The sequence below is a fragment of the Marmota marmota genome, unplaced genomic scaffold, assembly GCF_001458135.2.
Source record: "Marmota marmota marmota unplaced genomic scaffold, marMar, whole genome shotgun sequence".
Classification (NCBI taxonomy): Eukaryota; Metazoa; Chordata; class Mammalia; order Rodentia; family Sciuridae; genus Marmota; species Marmota marmota.
The window spans coordinates 8,814,079-8,829,455 of NW_026000130.1; the positions used below are offsets into that span (position 1 = coordinate 8,814,079).

General features: G+C 45.7%; 1 protein-coding gene across 6 annotated transcripts in view; it reads left to right on the top strand.

The window, feature by feature from the left end:
• Positions 1–13,519, top strand: part of Klhl22 (kelch like family member 22) — a 38,970-nt gene extending 25,451 nt beyond the window's left edge. For all 6 annotated transcript variants that reach the window (XM_015500385.2, XM_015500384.2, XM_048785116.1 and 3 more), the window contains exons 5-7: positions 3,455–3,647; positions 8,822–9,055; positions 12,517–13,519. In XM_015500385.2, the coding sequence (XP_015355871.1) occupies positions 3,455–3,647; positions 8,822–9,055; positions 12,517–12,882 (793 nt within the window). In that variant the 3' untranslated portion in view covers positions 12,883–13,519. The remainder of the gene's footprint in view (positions 1–3,454; positions 3,648–8,821; positions 9,056–12,516) is intronic.
• The last annotated feature ends 1,858 nt before the right edge of the window (positions 13,520–15,377 follow it).

Genomic DNA, 15,377 nt, shown 5'->3' on the forward strand with positions numbered 1-15,377 from the left:
CAAACATAATCCATAGAAGTGACTAAAACTACATCTTTTTATGCAATAGTAAAGATTTTTTTATTAGGAAAAATATTTGAGGATCTGTTCTGACAAAATGAAAAATTAATCCAATAAAGAGGAGCTATACAGCTCAGTGATATTCCCTTTCCTAACATGGGTGAGACCCTGGGCTCAATCCTTAGCACTTAAAAGACAGGACACAAAAAAGAAAAAAAAATCCACAAAAGTTTGGTTATGTCTAAATTTTTGACCTATTGTGTCAGTGTGATTGAGTGTGTGTGAGTGTACACATACACATTTTCTTAAATCTGAAGTCACAAAATCCAAATGAACTTAGTCTAAGAAACTGAGAAGATAGGAGAGCAGAAGGAAGCAAATAGAGGTATCCAGAGGGTCTTGTCTCTGGTGGGAGAAGCAGATGCTGATGTGGCCTGTTCCAAAATAAGGGCAGGAGAGGCATGTGCTTAAGGGAGCACAATGTACAGGAACAGCCCTATCTAGTCAATTAACAGGTCCTCCATGAGCCTGAACTGCCAGGCCCAGCCAGACCTTTCCCTGGCTTGTACCTCTGTCATTCAGATCTCAGACAATGCCTTCTCAGGGAGCCTTTCCTAGTCACTGGAAGAGATCTGTACCCTCCCTCACCCTCCCTGATTGATAACCCACTCTCTCCACCTAGCTTATTCCCCCGCCCCAAGGGATCTGGCATTATATTGAGCACTGGTTTGCTCTGTTTAACCTATTTCCCCTTTTGCAGTAGAAGGCAGGCCCTGGCCTCTCTGAATTCCCCATGCCAGGAGCTGTAGCAAGTGAGTATTTGTAGAACGAATGAATGATTTCCTTAATGGTAGTACCCTTTCATTTTCTAGTCAACAGACAGTGCATGTTTACCCCAAGCCAAATGCTGTTCAGAGATCTAGGAGTTAAAAAATGAAGTCCAGTCCTTTATATGCTCCTCACAAGTTAACAAAGACTTGTACTTTATGATCCCTTATGATAGCTTTCTAGGCAGGTGATATCACTCCTTTGGGTAGGTATGAAAACTGAGTGAATGCCAAGAGATTAAAAGTGATGCCTTAGGCCAGACACAGTGGTGTGCTTGGGAGGTGTGACTTAGGAGGCTTAGTCAGAAGAATCACAAGTTTGAGGACAGCCTCAGCAACTTAGTGAGGCCCTAAGCAACTTAATGAGACCCTGTCTGAAAAATAAAAAGGGAAGGGAATGTGGCCTGGGACTGTGGCTCAGTGGTAGCGCTTGCCTAGCGTGTGTGAGGCACTTGGTTCAATTCTCAGCACCACATATAAATAATTTTTTTTAAGTCCATCAACAATTAAAAACAAATTAGAACAAGGGGAGAATAGGAATGTGGCTCAATGGTAAAGCACCTCTGGGTTCAATCTCCAGTACCAAAAAAAAAAAAAGCATTGGTATACCCAGCTAGACAGGGACAGGTTGGTACGATCCAGATGTATTTCTTCTCTCCTCGTTGCCCCACCTCCTGAGGTACCTCTTTCCTATATTCCTGTTTAGAGGGGAAGAGCTGGCCAGGGGACAGATCCTGGAAGAGTAGCTATAGAGTACATCTAACTTGTGGTTTTTGTTTTTTTGAATTTAAGGCCTTACACGTGCTAGGCAAAGTGCACTATCACTGCACCACATCCCTGGCCCCTAACTTTTGGTTTTGGTAATGAATGAAACTGAGTTCTTCACTAGCCAGCATAAGATAAAGGCCAAATAAAACTTAGTTTATTATTTTCAAAGTCAGTTGAAGTAAGACTTGTTCTCCTTGGAATTGGTCTTCCTCTGGAGAAATAAAACACTTATTTGAAAGAGGCCATAACTCCCTGGGTACTTGGGCAAGGAGGCTTCAGAAACAGAGCTGGGTAGATGCTAGTGCCAGCTGATAGATGCTGTGGTTGCCTCTGGGGAAAGGGCCAGCCATGGGTCAGGAATAGAGTTGGGGGGCTTAAGGCTCACAAGTCCTGGCCCTTGGTGGCTCAGGTTTCATCTTTTTCTCACCCAGCACTACACCTATCTGTGTGTTCCATATAGGTACAGCAGAGTGGCAGGACTGGTTGTGGAGAGAAAGGGTAGAGACTTTCAGGAATTGGGGCAACCCCAGAGCAGCGGGTGCTGGAAAGGTAGACTGTATACAATGAAGGGCCTTGGATGGTGGCCTCAGGTGCTAAGCTTGCGCGTTTGGCTTTGGAGGTGTGAGCAGGCACTTTGGTGGTGTGGACAGGAGCATGGACAGGGGAGCAGCCAGGTGGAGATGACTGAGAGGTGTTTGCAGAATGGGTCCAAAGTGTAAGAGAAAGCAGTGGATAACAGTTGGCAGTCCTGGGTGACTGAAATTACCCCAGTGAAGAGTCAGAAACCCCAGACAGGCAGAAGGGGAATCACAGCAAAGGAGAGGAGAGGAAACCTGAGAGGATAGTGGGGGTGGGCAATATGGAAGTGATTGATCCCATGTAGGGGAGGAGAACAATGCTTACTGTTTGGGAATTAGACATTTTTATGACAGTTGGTAGGGAAAGAGAAAGGAAGGGCTGTGCCTTGGGTACAGCTATACTACCTGTGAATGGGACATGAGCTAGACCCCGTATCAGGAGAGGGAACTACAGTGACAATGCTGGAATGGTGCTAGGCTCAGCAGGAGGTTAGCATCCCTTCCTCCTTATACTGAACCCCCTGCCTTCTCCATACACCTCGAACTTGGAATGCTTAACATTGCAGATCACACTCCCAGGTATTCTCAGGACAAAAAACTTCCTAGGACCAGACTTCTCCAGCCTTATGGGCTTCTTGCAGCCAGCCCTGTGTCTGTCTTCTTGGGTGGGTTCCCAGAAACCCACAGGACCTTGCCCATTGACCATAGTTCATGGCAGAAGTTAGTGCCCCCACTAGAAATCTCCAGCTGGGGACGTCAGGAAAGCCATGAGTTCAGGGAACAAGATAAATATTTCAGATGCATGAAAAGTGGCAGACAGGAGCCTGGCACATGCTAGATATTGCAAGGCTGAGGGTATGATGGAGACTGCGTGCAGGGTATACTTGAGCATCTAGTTGAGAGGCTGTAACTGGGAGCCTTACTAAATGGGGACAGGTGAGATGGAGGTGGCTGTGGGAATAGCTGTTGGATGGCCTGGGGTGGATGGTTGAGTGGGCTAGAAACCACCCCAGAGGTTACAGCTAGAAGGGACCACCGTGATAGGCAGGAATGCCAGAGGCTCCTGGTCATACCTTCCAGGCCATGTATGTGGGTGCACATGTGTGCAGGTGTGTAGCAACCTGTTTACATGACTGTGGGTCAGCATTTCTTAGCAACTGGGGGCTGCCAGGGTGGAGGGACCATCAGGACATCCTGTGGCAAAGGGGAAGAGGCGGGAATAGGAAGTGTAGGCCCTAAGGGCACTGATCAGTGATATATTTTTCTCATGTCCCCTCAAAGGTATGACCCACGACACAACCGCTGGTTCCAGATCCAGTCCTTGCAGCAGGAGCATGCAGACCTGTGTGTGTGTGTTGTGGGAAGGTACATCTATGCTGTGGCAGGCCGAGACTACCACAATGACTTGAATGCTGTGGAGCGCTATGACCCTGCTACCAACTCTTGGACATATGTAGCCCCACTCAAGAGGGAGGTAAGGAAGCCCTCCAAGAAAGGCATTCTGTCCAGTTCTCTTCCCCAGGATGTAGAGTGAGAGGCCCAGGTGTCAAGGCCAGTCAGTGCTAGTACCAGGTCAGGGAACCAGAACCAGTGAGCAGAGCCCACAGTGACTCCAAGATCCTTCACTGAGTTGATTGATGAGGACCCCTGAGGTTCAGCCAAGCCACCTGGAGAGAGGGCACAGTGAGAGAGTTCAGATACTATTCATCAGACCAGTTCCCCCTCCAAATTTTCAGATGCTGAGACCTTACCACACTACTGGCCCAGTAAACTGCTTTTACTCTGTAGTTTAATATAGATAGAAACCTCACCCTTATCTGTTGCCAAGCCCACCTGAAATGAGCTGGAATGTTTCTAAAAATGTCAAACAAGAAGAACCCTGAGAGAGAGGAGGGCTCTCAGCAGCCTGGTTCACAGGCTTGTGTTCAGACTTCTTCACCACAGGTTCCCTGGAAGACAGGACAGGGCTTTCCAGAAGCCACCACCACCCACCCCGCCCCAGAAAAAAAGCCTTTGAGGTTTCATTCTTTGATTTAAAATAATAATAATGTGCATTCTATACAATAATACCTGGATTTATTTCAATTTGAGGATGTTTAAAATTATGTTCATTATGCAGAGGTACCTATCTCTCTTTTATCCTACTGCTTTATCCCCTGGCCCAAAAACCAGCTATAGGATTCCAGAGGAAGGAAGAGGCTTTGCTGTTCCCTGCTTCCCAGGTTGCAGCCTTGGAGAACAAGGTATATGTCCTGCTAGTGCCAGCATTGTTGTTTACCCAGCACCTGCCACTGGCTGGGTACACCTCTTGGGACACTGGAGCACCACAGTAGGCTCACATAGTCTCTGCCCCAGGTTTGGTCAGCACTGACTTGGGGACCTTGGCAGGAGTTATGACCTTTGGAAGCCTCTTTCCACCACCCAACATTTTTCTCTCCCACTGCCAAGCCCCCTTGAGACTGAGACTTTGACCTCAGTAGGGTTTCACTGATGGGTCCAGATCCTCTGTGACTGTATCAGAGTCACTAGCACAACCCATGTGGATTCCTATCATCCTTCCTCACAGGCAGCTGTGCTCTTCCCATTGTGGTCTTCTCCCTACTCCTTAGCTTCTTTGGGGAAAGAAAGTCTTTTGGAGGGACCCTCCCTTACCTAACCCTGGAGAAAGGAGCAGATTTTGCATGGAAAAGATCAAGGAGTCACCAGGTACCACCCTGGTGTCAGATGCCTATAAACCCAGCTGCTTGGGAGCCTGAGGTAGGAGGATCGCAAGTTCAAAGCCAGCCTCAGCAATTTACCAAGGCCCTAAACAACTTAGACCCTGTCTCTAAGTAAAATATAAACAAGGGCTGGGGTTGTGGCTCCATGGTTAAGAACCCCTTGGTTCAATCTCCAGTACCAAAAAAAAGAGAAGATGTCCTTGAAACCTGATGGATGAGGAAGGCTTCCAGATTCCATTCCCAGAGTCTTGGAAGGCCAGTGGGGGAGGGGCTTGGGCAGTTTTGGAGCAGTGGGATTCGGTGGGGGAGGGAGCTGCAGTTCTCCAATTGGCCACAGAGGGGCTACCTTGGCCTTTAGCTAGCTACTTCCTGGAGACCAGTTCACCTTCATGCTGTGCTCATCATCCCTTCTGCAACTACTAACCACCTACCATATACCAAATGCTGGGGATCCAATGGTTGTAAGAAATAACAAACTTTATCTCCTAAGGGATGTATAGCCTTGCAAGAGAGACCATTATTAACTACCCAGCCAGTAATGTAGTTAAGCCAAAAAGTGGGATGAAGGAAATGAAGACAGAATTAAACTGAACATTTCTTGATGCGGGCAGGACTCTTGCAGGACAATGAAGATGGATTGTTTGGGGCCATCTGAGGCCTAAAGGAAAACAGGCATCTGTTTTCATGGGAGGACTAACCTTCCAGGGCAGAAGTGACTTCACAGTCTGCCCTGAGAAGGAGGAGGCTTGGGAAGCACTTGTGAATTCAAAAAGGCCTGGATGAATACAAAAAAGCAAGGAAAATAGTGCAAGTCCTTTACTAGGGCCTGTGCTGGGCTGGGACTGTTGAGGTGGAAGGAAATATGTGGGCTAAGTTGTGGCTTGGAGGTAACTCACAATGGTTCAGAGACTTAAGTAATGTAAAACTATAAAATTTTTAGGAAAAAAAAAAAAGAAGAAGGAATCTTCAGGATCTAGGGTTGGTGAGTTTTTAGACTTGACCTCAAATGCAAGAACCATAAAAAGAAAAACTGATATTAGACCTCTTAAAAACTTTTGCTTGAGAAAGACTCTCTTAAGTGAATGAAAAGAAACTATAGAGTGAGAAAAAAATCTGTGTAAACCACATATCTGAGAAAGGACTAGTATTGAATATATAAAGAACTCTAAAAATACACACACACACACACACACACATAATCTTATTAAGAAGGTACAAAAGAAATGAAGAGACTTCATGGAAGAAGCTATAAAGATAGTAGATAAACACATGAGAAAGTGTATAAATTAAAACCACAGTTAGAGAATGACTTATCATAATGATGGAAATAAAAAGAAGTGACAGGGTTAGGAGTGTAGCTCAGTGGTAGAGTTCTTACCTAGCATGTGTGAAGCCCTGAATTTTATCTGCAGTGCTGCAAAAAAAAAAAAAAAAAAAACAGATGTAGACGGTATACCCTCTGGGAAGAATGTGGCAGCTTCTTCCAACTATCATTGCAATTCAGCATTGCCATCCTGGAGATTTTTCCCAGAGAAATAAAAACTTCTCTGTACATAAATATTAATAGCAGCTTTATTGGTAATAGCTAGGAACTACAAAACAAAGAGAAGTTCACATAAACTATTCTGAAATAAACCTCATTGGCTATAGTAGGATCTCATTGTAAATAGATAAATGTCCTTCAACAGGTGAATGGTTAAATAAGCTGTTGTAGACAACATAGCAATAAAAGGAACCAACTATGGGTAAACACAACAACCTGGGAGAACCTGGATAGGCATAGAAAACCAACCTGAAGCTAGGTTCTTTAGTGCACTCTGGTAATACCAGTGATTCTAAAGAGTGTGACAAGGAGACCACAAGTTTGGGGCCAGCTTCAGCAACTTAGCAGAGTCCCTGTCTCAAAATTAAAAGGACTGGAATGTACCTTAGTGGCAGAGCACTCCTGGGTTCAATTCCCAGTACCAGGCCAAAAATATACAATACACACAGGAAAAAGCTAGTCTAAAAGGTTATATATTGGTTTCATTTTTCTAACTGTGTGTGTGACACACTATACTGATATCAAATCCAGGGGTGCTTTACCACTGAACTACATTTCCAGCCCCTTTTTAAAATATTTATTTATTTATTTTTGGTAGTTGTATATAGACAGAATGCCTTTGTTTTTTTTCTTTGGTTTTATGTGGTGCTAAGGATCAAACCTAGTGCCTCACATCTGCTAGGTAAGCACTCTGCCACTGAGCTACATTCCCAGCCCTGCCTCCCTTTTTTTATTTTGAGATAGGGTCTTGCTAAATTGTCCTTGCCCAAGCTGTCCTCAAACTTGTGATTCTCCTCCCTTAGCCTCCCAAGTTGCTGGGATTATAGATTTTGCCACTGCACCTAGTTTACTTAGCAAGACTATAGAAGTGAAGAAGAGATTGGTGGTTGCCAGGGGTGAAGTGTAGAAGTTTAGGGTGTCAGGAAAGTGCATGTGATTGTTGTCAACTTAAATTGAATAACAAAGAGACCACATCTCCAGAACAAAGCATTTATTCGGGAATAGTAAGGGATTGCAGTCCAGAATATGCAAGCTATTGGCAGACCATAAGTCCATCTACAACAGGTAGGGCAAGGAAAAGCCTTTAAAAACAAAAAGAGTTCAACAAAAACTGTTTTGAAATAAACCTCGTTGACTATAGTAGGAGCTCATTTCAAGAATTGGCAATTACTAATCATTAATGTTGGGCTGTTGCTAGAGAATGTCCTTATAAAAGTAATTTACCTGGAAGTTGTTTTTGTTATAGAGATACTTTTTAATGGTTCTTAACATAGTCATATGTGCATGAGGGAACCTGCCTTCCTGGCCCTTCCAGCTCCATTTTGACATAAGTGACTCCATTTACACATAAAAGGGCAACTGGGAAATCCTGGTGGTAATAGAAATGTTCTGGGACTGCATCACTGTCAGTATCCCAATCGAGGAATTGCAATATAGATACACAAACTCTCACCATTGAAGGAAAGTGTGGAGGGGTCTCTATTTCTTCCAACTACGTGTACATATGCATCTACACTTATCTTAAAATTAAACGTTTTGTTAAAAAATAAACTTCCACATTGATGATAGAAGACCAGAACCCTTGGTATGTTTTCTGCCCACTATTCTATCCACCTCTCTGTCTCTTTGCTCCAGTCATATGGCCTAAGTTAGTGACTATTGGTCTTGACTCTCCTGGAGCCTCTACCCACTGTGGGTAGAGTGCTTGCTATGTGTTGGCCTTCTGGGTGTAAATGAGTGAGTCCTGGAGGCAGTAGGGCCAGTGTGAGGCATGTGAGGGTGGAAGTATTTTCAATCCATGGTTGGTTAAATCCATATATATAGAACCTATAGATATGGAAGGCCAACTATATTTGATTTTTTTGTTTGTTTGTTTGACCTTTTCCTCCTCATGCCAAGTTTCATGTTGGTAGGTACGATCTCCAGACAGATTTGGAAAGCTGGGTCAGCAGGCCTGGAAGGTTGCTTGGCTGGTGAGAGTGGGTACAATGGAGGCCACTGAGAATGGGTGATCGTTTCCCTGTGCTGTGGCCTTCTCCCTGACTGGCTGTAAAAAAATACCTTGATTTTCTTGGAGTCCCCCCCCACATATGTTTACTTTAGGGACACAGGAAAGACAAAGGTCACATTTGATCTCTGGGTCTGTACATGAGTCCCCTATTGGGAAGAAGTCAGGGGTCGATGAACAGGAGTATAAGTCCAGCAAGAAGCCAGGGAATATTCTCCCTAGCATGTCAGGAACAAATCAGGAAGTGGTGAAACCTTGAAGCGTCATCAGGCAGGTGTGAGGTGGTGATTGGTTTTGGCATAAGCTGCTTGGCTGCTCTTTTCACTCTTGCACTTTTCTTCCTTCCCTTCCCTGGTTCTCTTGGTGGCCCCACACAGGTGTATGCCCACGCAGGTGCAACACTGGAGGGGAAGATGTATGTTACCTGTGGCCGCAGAGGGGAAGACTACCTGAAAGAGACACATTGCTACGACCCAGGCAGCAACACCTGGCACACACTGGCAGATGGGCCTGTGCGGCGAGCCTGGCATGGCATGGCCACTCTCCTAGACAAGCTGTATGTGATTGGGGGCAGCAACAATGATGCCGGCTATAGGAGGGACGTGCACCAGGTAAGCCAGGGCCAGGGCTGCCCACTTAGGTCATCAGAGCAGTTTTAAGTTCATAGCACATAAACAGAAGATGTAGATAGCTCCCATGTATTTTCTGCCCCTATACTTGCATAGCCTGCCCAAATATAGGGAGGACCATATGTGTTAAGTCCGTAAACCTGCAGTATCGTATCTCTCTCTTTTTTTTTTTTTTTTAACAAAAAAGAATTTATTGGAAGGATACTTAGATCTCTCACTGAATCTTTCAAAAAGTTGAACAACTAGAACAAAAAGCAAGGCTTCTGATTTCACTTTTTTTTTTTAAAATCATAGACCAGCTACTGAATACATACCACTAAGACAAAAAGTAATGTGCTGGTGTGCCCCCATCAGTTCAAGTGACCACTCCCAGGCCAACAATTCCCTGTGACCAGTGTGGCATTGTACAGAGTTTGGGCCAGGAGAGCAAGCTTAGCAGCCAGGCCCCAAGTGCTCCCATAGTGACTTCTGGATTCCTTTCTACCAAGCCTGATATGATACTGCTTGTTTTAGTCCACTTATTCATCAGTATGATCAATCAGTATGATCAAAAGAACTGACAAGAAAAATTTTAAAGGAGGAAAATTTTGTTGGGAGCTCAGTTTCAAAGGTCTCATTTCATAGACAGCTGGCATCATACTTCTGGGCCCAAGGTGAGGCAGAACATAATGGTAAAAGAATTAGCATAAGAAAGCAGCTTAGGACATGGCAACAAGGAAACAGAACTGCACTGGCACATCTTAAACCCCAAGTCAAGTTTACATGAAGGTTCACTTTTTTTTTTTTTTTTTTTTCAGTAGTAGTAGTAGGACACAATACCTTTATTTTATTTATTTATTTTTTTATGTGGTGCTGAGGATCAAACCTCACACTTGCTAGACGAGCTCTTTACCACTGAGCTACAGCCCCAGCCCTGAAGTTTCACTCTTGGTCTTGCACATTCTATGGGTTTAAATAAACATATAATGACTTGTGTCCACCATTACAATATCGTACAGAATAGTTTCACTTGTGCCTTTATTATTAGTAGTAAAAACTTAAAACTTATATTGCTGGGTATTGTGGCATGAATAATCCTAGCTACTTGGGATGAGGATAGCTTGAGCCCAGGAGTTCAACACCAGCTTAAAGTAAGAAACTTTTATTATTAAGTTAATATAACCACATTGCAGAATATGGCTATAAAAAATAGATAAAGGTGAGGAAAACTAGTTTCCTAACTGGCCCCTGCATCATTGGTTTTCAGTTTTTCTAACTGTGAATGCTTTGAATGGTTTCTACCTAATTCCATCAGAGAGCATCCCAGTATGCTTCCCTTGCTGACATTTGTTCTGGGCATTCTTCAGTTTAACACTCAGTTTTCATAACCGTAGCCTGTTCTGCCCCTCTCATAGCTTTGTAGCATTCTATCAAACTGATGTGTCATTTGGATTCGTACAGATTTAACCATTCTATATAACATGATAAATAATATTTGATTTCAACAGCTTTTCAGGCATTTTGGATTCTTTCCTTAGTTTCATGCAGTGGTTCTCAAAGCATGGTCCCCAAACTAGTAGCCTCCATCCACCTCACCTGGGATTGCTGCATTAAGAAGGCAGGTTCTCAGGCTCAGCCCCCCAGACTCCTCATTCAGAAGCTCTAGGGATGGGACTTGGCTGTCTGGGTTTAACACACCCTCTCATGGTAAGAACCTGGGCCAGTACAATTAGTTTTTGATTGCTGCCATAACAAATCTCCACAAACTTAGCAACTTAACATAAGTTTATTATTATGGTTCTGTAGGTCATAAGTTTAACAGGCAGAAGTCAAGGTGTTATTGGGCTTCTTTCCTTCTTGGAGGCCCTAGGGAAGGATCCCTTTCTGCTTACTTGGGCTTTTGGCAGAATTCTGTCATTGGTGGTAATAGGACTAGCTGACTGTTGGTTAAAGACTTCTAGAAGCCGCTCATCTTCAAAGTCAGTGAGGGCAGATTGAGTCCTTTTCATTTCTCTCTTCTGTCTGGCTTTCCCTTTCCACTTATTTATTTATTTATTTATTAGTATTTATTTTTTAGTTTTCGGCGGATACAACATCTTTGTTTGTATGTGGTGCTGAGGATCGAACCCAGGCCGCACGCATGCCAGGCGAGCGCGCTACCGCTTGAGCCACATCCCCAGCCCTCCCTTTCCACTTTTGAGGACTTGTGCAAATGCTCTTCCATTTATAGTGGGGTTATGTCTTTGATAAACTCATAGTAAACTGAAAATATCCTAGGTCAAAACTGCATTTAATTCACCTAACCTACCAAACATCACAGTTTAGCCACACAATATACTATAGCAACCTGGTTGTTTACTCTCGTTATTGAGTGACTGACTGGAAGCTTGCTCCCTCTGCCTAGCATTGCAAAAGAGAATCATACCACATATGCCTCATCCCTGTAAAGGTCACAGTTCAAAGGATTTCTACAGAATGTGTATCACTTTTCCATCATAAAGTTGAAAAATCATAAATTGAACCGTCTTAAATTGGTGGACTCAGTGAAACTACTCTGTACGATATTGTAAATAAATCTAACCCCCCCCCCCACAAAAAAAATCCCACATTGAAGTTCACACCTTTAACCCCATCTGCAAAGTTACTTTTGCCATATAAGGTAACATATTCACAGGTTCCAGAGATTGGGGCTGGATGTATTTGGAGGACTGTTACTCTGCCTACTAAAGCTAGTAAATCACAGTGGTTAGTCAAGAAGATAAGATTTTTATGGCTCTTAATACATATTGACAAATTCCTTTCCTGACTTATAAGTAGTATGGCTTTACCACACCTTCAGCACAATTGGATTTTGTTTTTCTTGCCCTAGAAAGGGGGGACATTTCAGTTTTGCATGTCTTGCATTAGGTGGAACATTTTCCTATGTCTTTGTTTACTGTTTTGGATAATTTTGAAGACGAGAATGTTGATGGTCATGATTAGTAAGCAACTGCTTTCACTTTGCACTACCTGCTAGTGATTTTTACTGTAGGGAGAGGTAAAGATGTAGAAGTGGGATCCTTGTCATCAGTCAGCTTCAGTGTTATGGAGAGAAGAGAAGCAGTACCTCAGAATGTGCAAAATGACAGCCTGCTGAAGGGGAGACAACTGCACATATGGTAGGCAAAAGCTGGCCATGGGTTGGGTAATCTGGATGAAGGCCTATATCCAAGTGAGGTCAGAGAGAGCAATACTATTCCAGACAAGGGGCCAAGAGTGGGCCTCCTGCAGACCTGGCCATCTCTGGGCAGGTCAGCATCAGGTTGCCCCATGGGCAGGATGTTTTAGCTTTGGCACTGCATCATTCTTCCAATGTCTATCAGAGATTGACAGGTAACTAAGGCTGCATTGGTCAGCTGGTCAGGGATGGGTTGGCAGCCTGTCCCAGCAGGCACCCAGGCTTGACCCTTGCTTTGGCTTTGCAGGTAGCCTGCTACAGCTGCACATCTGGGCAATGGTCTTCTGTCTGCCCACTCCCAGCTGGACATGGCGAGCCTGGCATTGCCGTGCTGGACAGCAGGATTTATGTGCTGGGTGGCCGCTCTCACAACCGTGGCAGCCGCACAGGCTATGTGCACATCTACGATGTGGAGAAGGACTGCTGGGAGGAGGGGCCCCAGCTGGACAACTCCATCTCTGGCCTGGCGGCCTGCGTGCTCACTCTGCCCCGCTCCCTGCTCCTTGAGCCACCCCGTGGGACCCCCGACCGCAGCCAGGCCGACCCGGACTTCGCCTCTGAGGTGATGAGTGTGTCAGATTGGGAGGAGTTTGACAACTCTAGTGAGGACTAGGGCTCCAGTTCCCAGCATCAGAGGGTGGGGTGGCAGGGACTGTAAGAGTAGTAAGACTTATAGGGCCTGAGCCAGGGCCTGGCTCCAGGGTGGAGGACCATCCTCCTGGTACCTGTGGCTCACTGGCTTCTGATGCCCTTCTTCACTCTAGCCCCTTGACAGACTTATACAGCATTTGGGGGGCTGGTGCAGACTCTGTGGCTATGGTTTATGTTACCATGGGAAATGCTCCCAAAAAGCTGTGGTCCTCTGAGGGAGTGACCAGGCCCAGTTCTCCTCAGTGAGTACTGGCATCACCAGCTGTCTTGGCCTTCCCCCACTTTCCCTGGATCTGGTCCCTGTTGGGCTAAGAAGATCCCTTATCCAAAAGGACCTGAGGACTAACAACCCAGGTGAGAGGGGCTGAGGCACATGGTGCCCTTTCCATGAACAGGGTAGGGCTTGATGAGCAGTCCTGAGTGCTGCCTAGTAGCAACCAGGGCCTTGAGCAGTTGGGAACTCCCAGGGGACAGAGAAGGAGCAGATTCAAAGTTGCCTGGGACTGGTTCTAGCCATGAAAAGATCCCCTACTGCTGTTTTTCTGATCCCATGTTGTTGATAAATGAAATAAAGCATTATACTAAAGGTGTTAACTATTTTCCTGTTTCCAGACTCAATTCCTTTCCAGTGTGTCCCAGTGGCATCCCAGGGAGGCATAGATTTGCAAGGTCAGAGCTACCTTGCAGGATGGGCTGTGGCATGGAAGAGATGAGGCCCCATCCAACACCTGGAGATCATGGTCCTCCCTCAGAGAGGCATAGTAAACTCTCCAAGCTGACAGGGTGGTCATCAGGGAACCAGGAGCCTGCCCTGCTCTTGTGGCAGATGACTGTTTCACCTGCTTGAACAACCTCTCTAGTGAAGTCTACCATCCAAGGCCTGTTGAACTTTAGTCCAGCTCCAACTAGAAATCTCTTAGGATAGGGGGTGCAGTTCAGTGGTATAGCACTTGCCTAGCATGTGCAAGGTCCTGGGAGTTTGATCCCTAGCACTGCAAAAATAAACAAACAGTGGGGGGCAGGCAGATAAAGTCCTGGCCTCAGCACTTGGGGAGGGAAGTGGCATCAAGGGAAGAACCATGAGACACTGTCCTAATTGGAGGCACCTATGCCTAGCTCCTCCCCACTTCCTGACAGCATTTCTCAGGCATTCACTAGATGACCCTCAGACATCTTGTTTCAACGACCATGCTGGTACAACAGATGGGACCTACCCTGGGCTATTTTCACCAGTGCCTCTCCTCCCATCTAGGAGTTATCAGACACATCCTGTGCCCACAACGGATCAACTGGGGATCTGGCACAAACCTTGCCACTCTGCCCAGCTTCCAGGATACACAAAGCTTTCTTCCACTTGAACACGTTTCCTTCTACACGTTCAAGTTCATACTGCAGGCCTCCCTGAAGGAAATTGTTGTGCAAATGAGTTGGGCAGGCAACTGGGCAGAGCATGGGAATGACCAGGTCATCTCACTAGTACCCTGTCATGGAAGAGGAAAGAATGGAGAAACAATACATTTCACTTGATGGGAGGATTGTGGCAGAGGTACAGATGATGGGTTGCTCTGTATTCTCCTTTTGGGATCCCCCTGAGGACTGTGGGCCCTTGGAGTTGACATTTACTCTCAGGGCTGCCTGTGTAACCTTCATCTTGGGACCTGTGAAGACAGGACATTACTCATAGACACCTCAGTGTGGCATACCCAGTGTTGACCTCAAGTGGGTCCCTTCCAATAGGGCAGGATGGCCATATGTGGTGTCATCTCCCCTGCTCCTGAGGGTGAGATGCAAGAACATGGGCTCAGTGAGGGAACTTACTCTGTCCATCTCGGACCCTGCTTCCTACATCTCTGCCACCATTTAGCAGGCCAGGGCAGCAGTTCCTGCAGGACCCCAGAGGTTTCTGAAAAGGAAGAGTGCCAGAAATGTTTAGCCACTCTGTAACATGTCTCCAGCCTGCTAGCACTGTCCTCACCCGAGCTAATCATGGCCACAAGCTTGCAGTAGGTATCTGATCTGCAGAAGTCCAAGAAGAGCCTGCTGAGTTCTGGGTAGTATAAAGAGGGTGGAGTGTACTCTGGCAAGACTGGGTGGTAGCCCAGTCTACAGTTGTCACTCCTCAAAGGTCCACTTGGCATACATGGGCACCACATTCTCCTGCCTGTGAATCTAAGCAGTCCTGCCTGTGGGCTTGGGCCGTCTAGCTGGGCCCTCCTGTGGCCATACTCTTTAGAATTTGCTCTCATGAAAAACCCTCCCTCAAGGTCCACCTCCTTCAGGAAGTCACCCTGGCCAGAGCTAGATGGCCAGAACTGGGCTTCTTGGTTGGCCCTTATCTGTGGGATCCTGTGAACCTATGTTGTCTTTATCCTAGTGTTCATCTGGCACCAGACCTGGCAATAAGATAATCATATTTCAACCATATTTCTTTGTCTCCTGCTGAGGGGATGGGTGCCA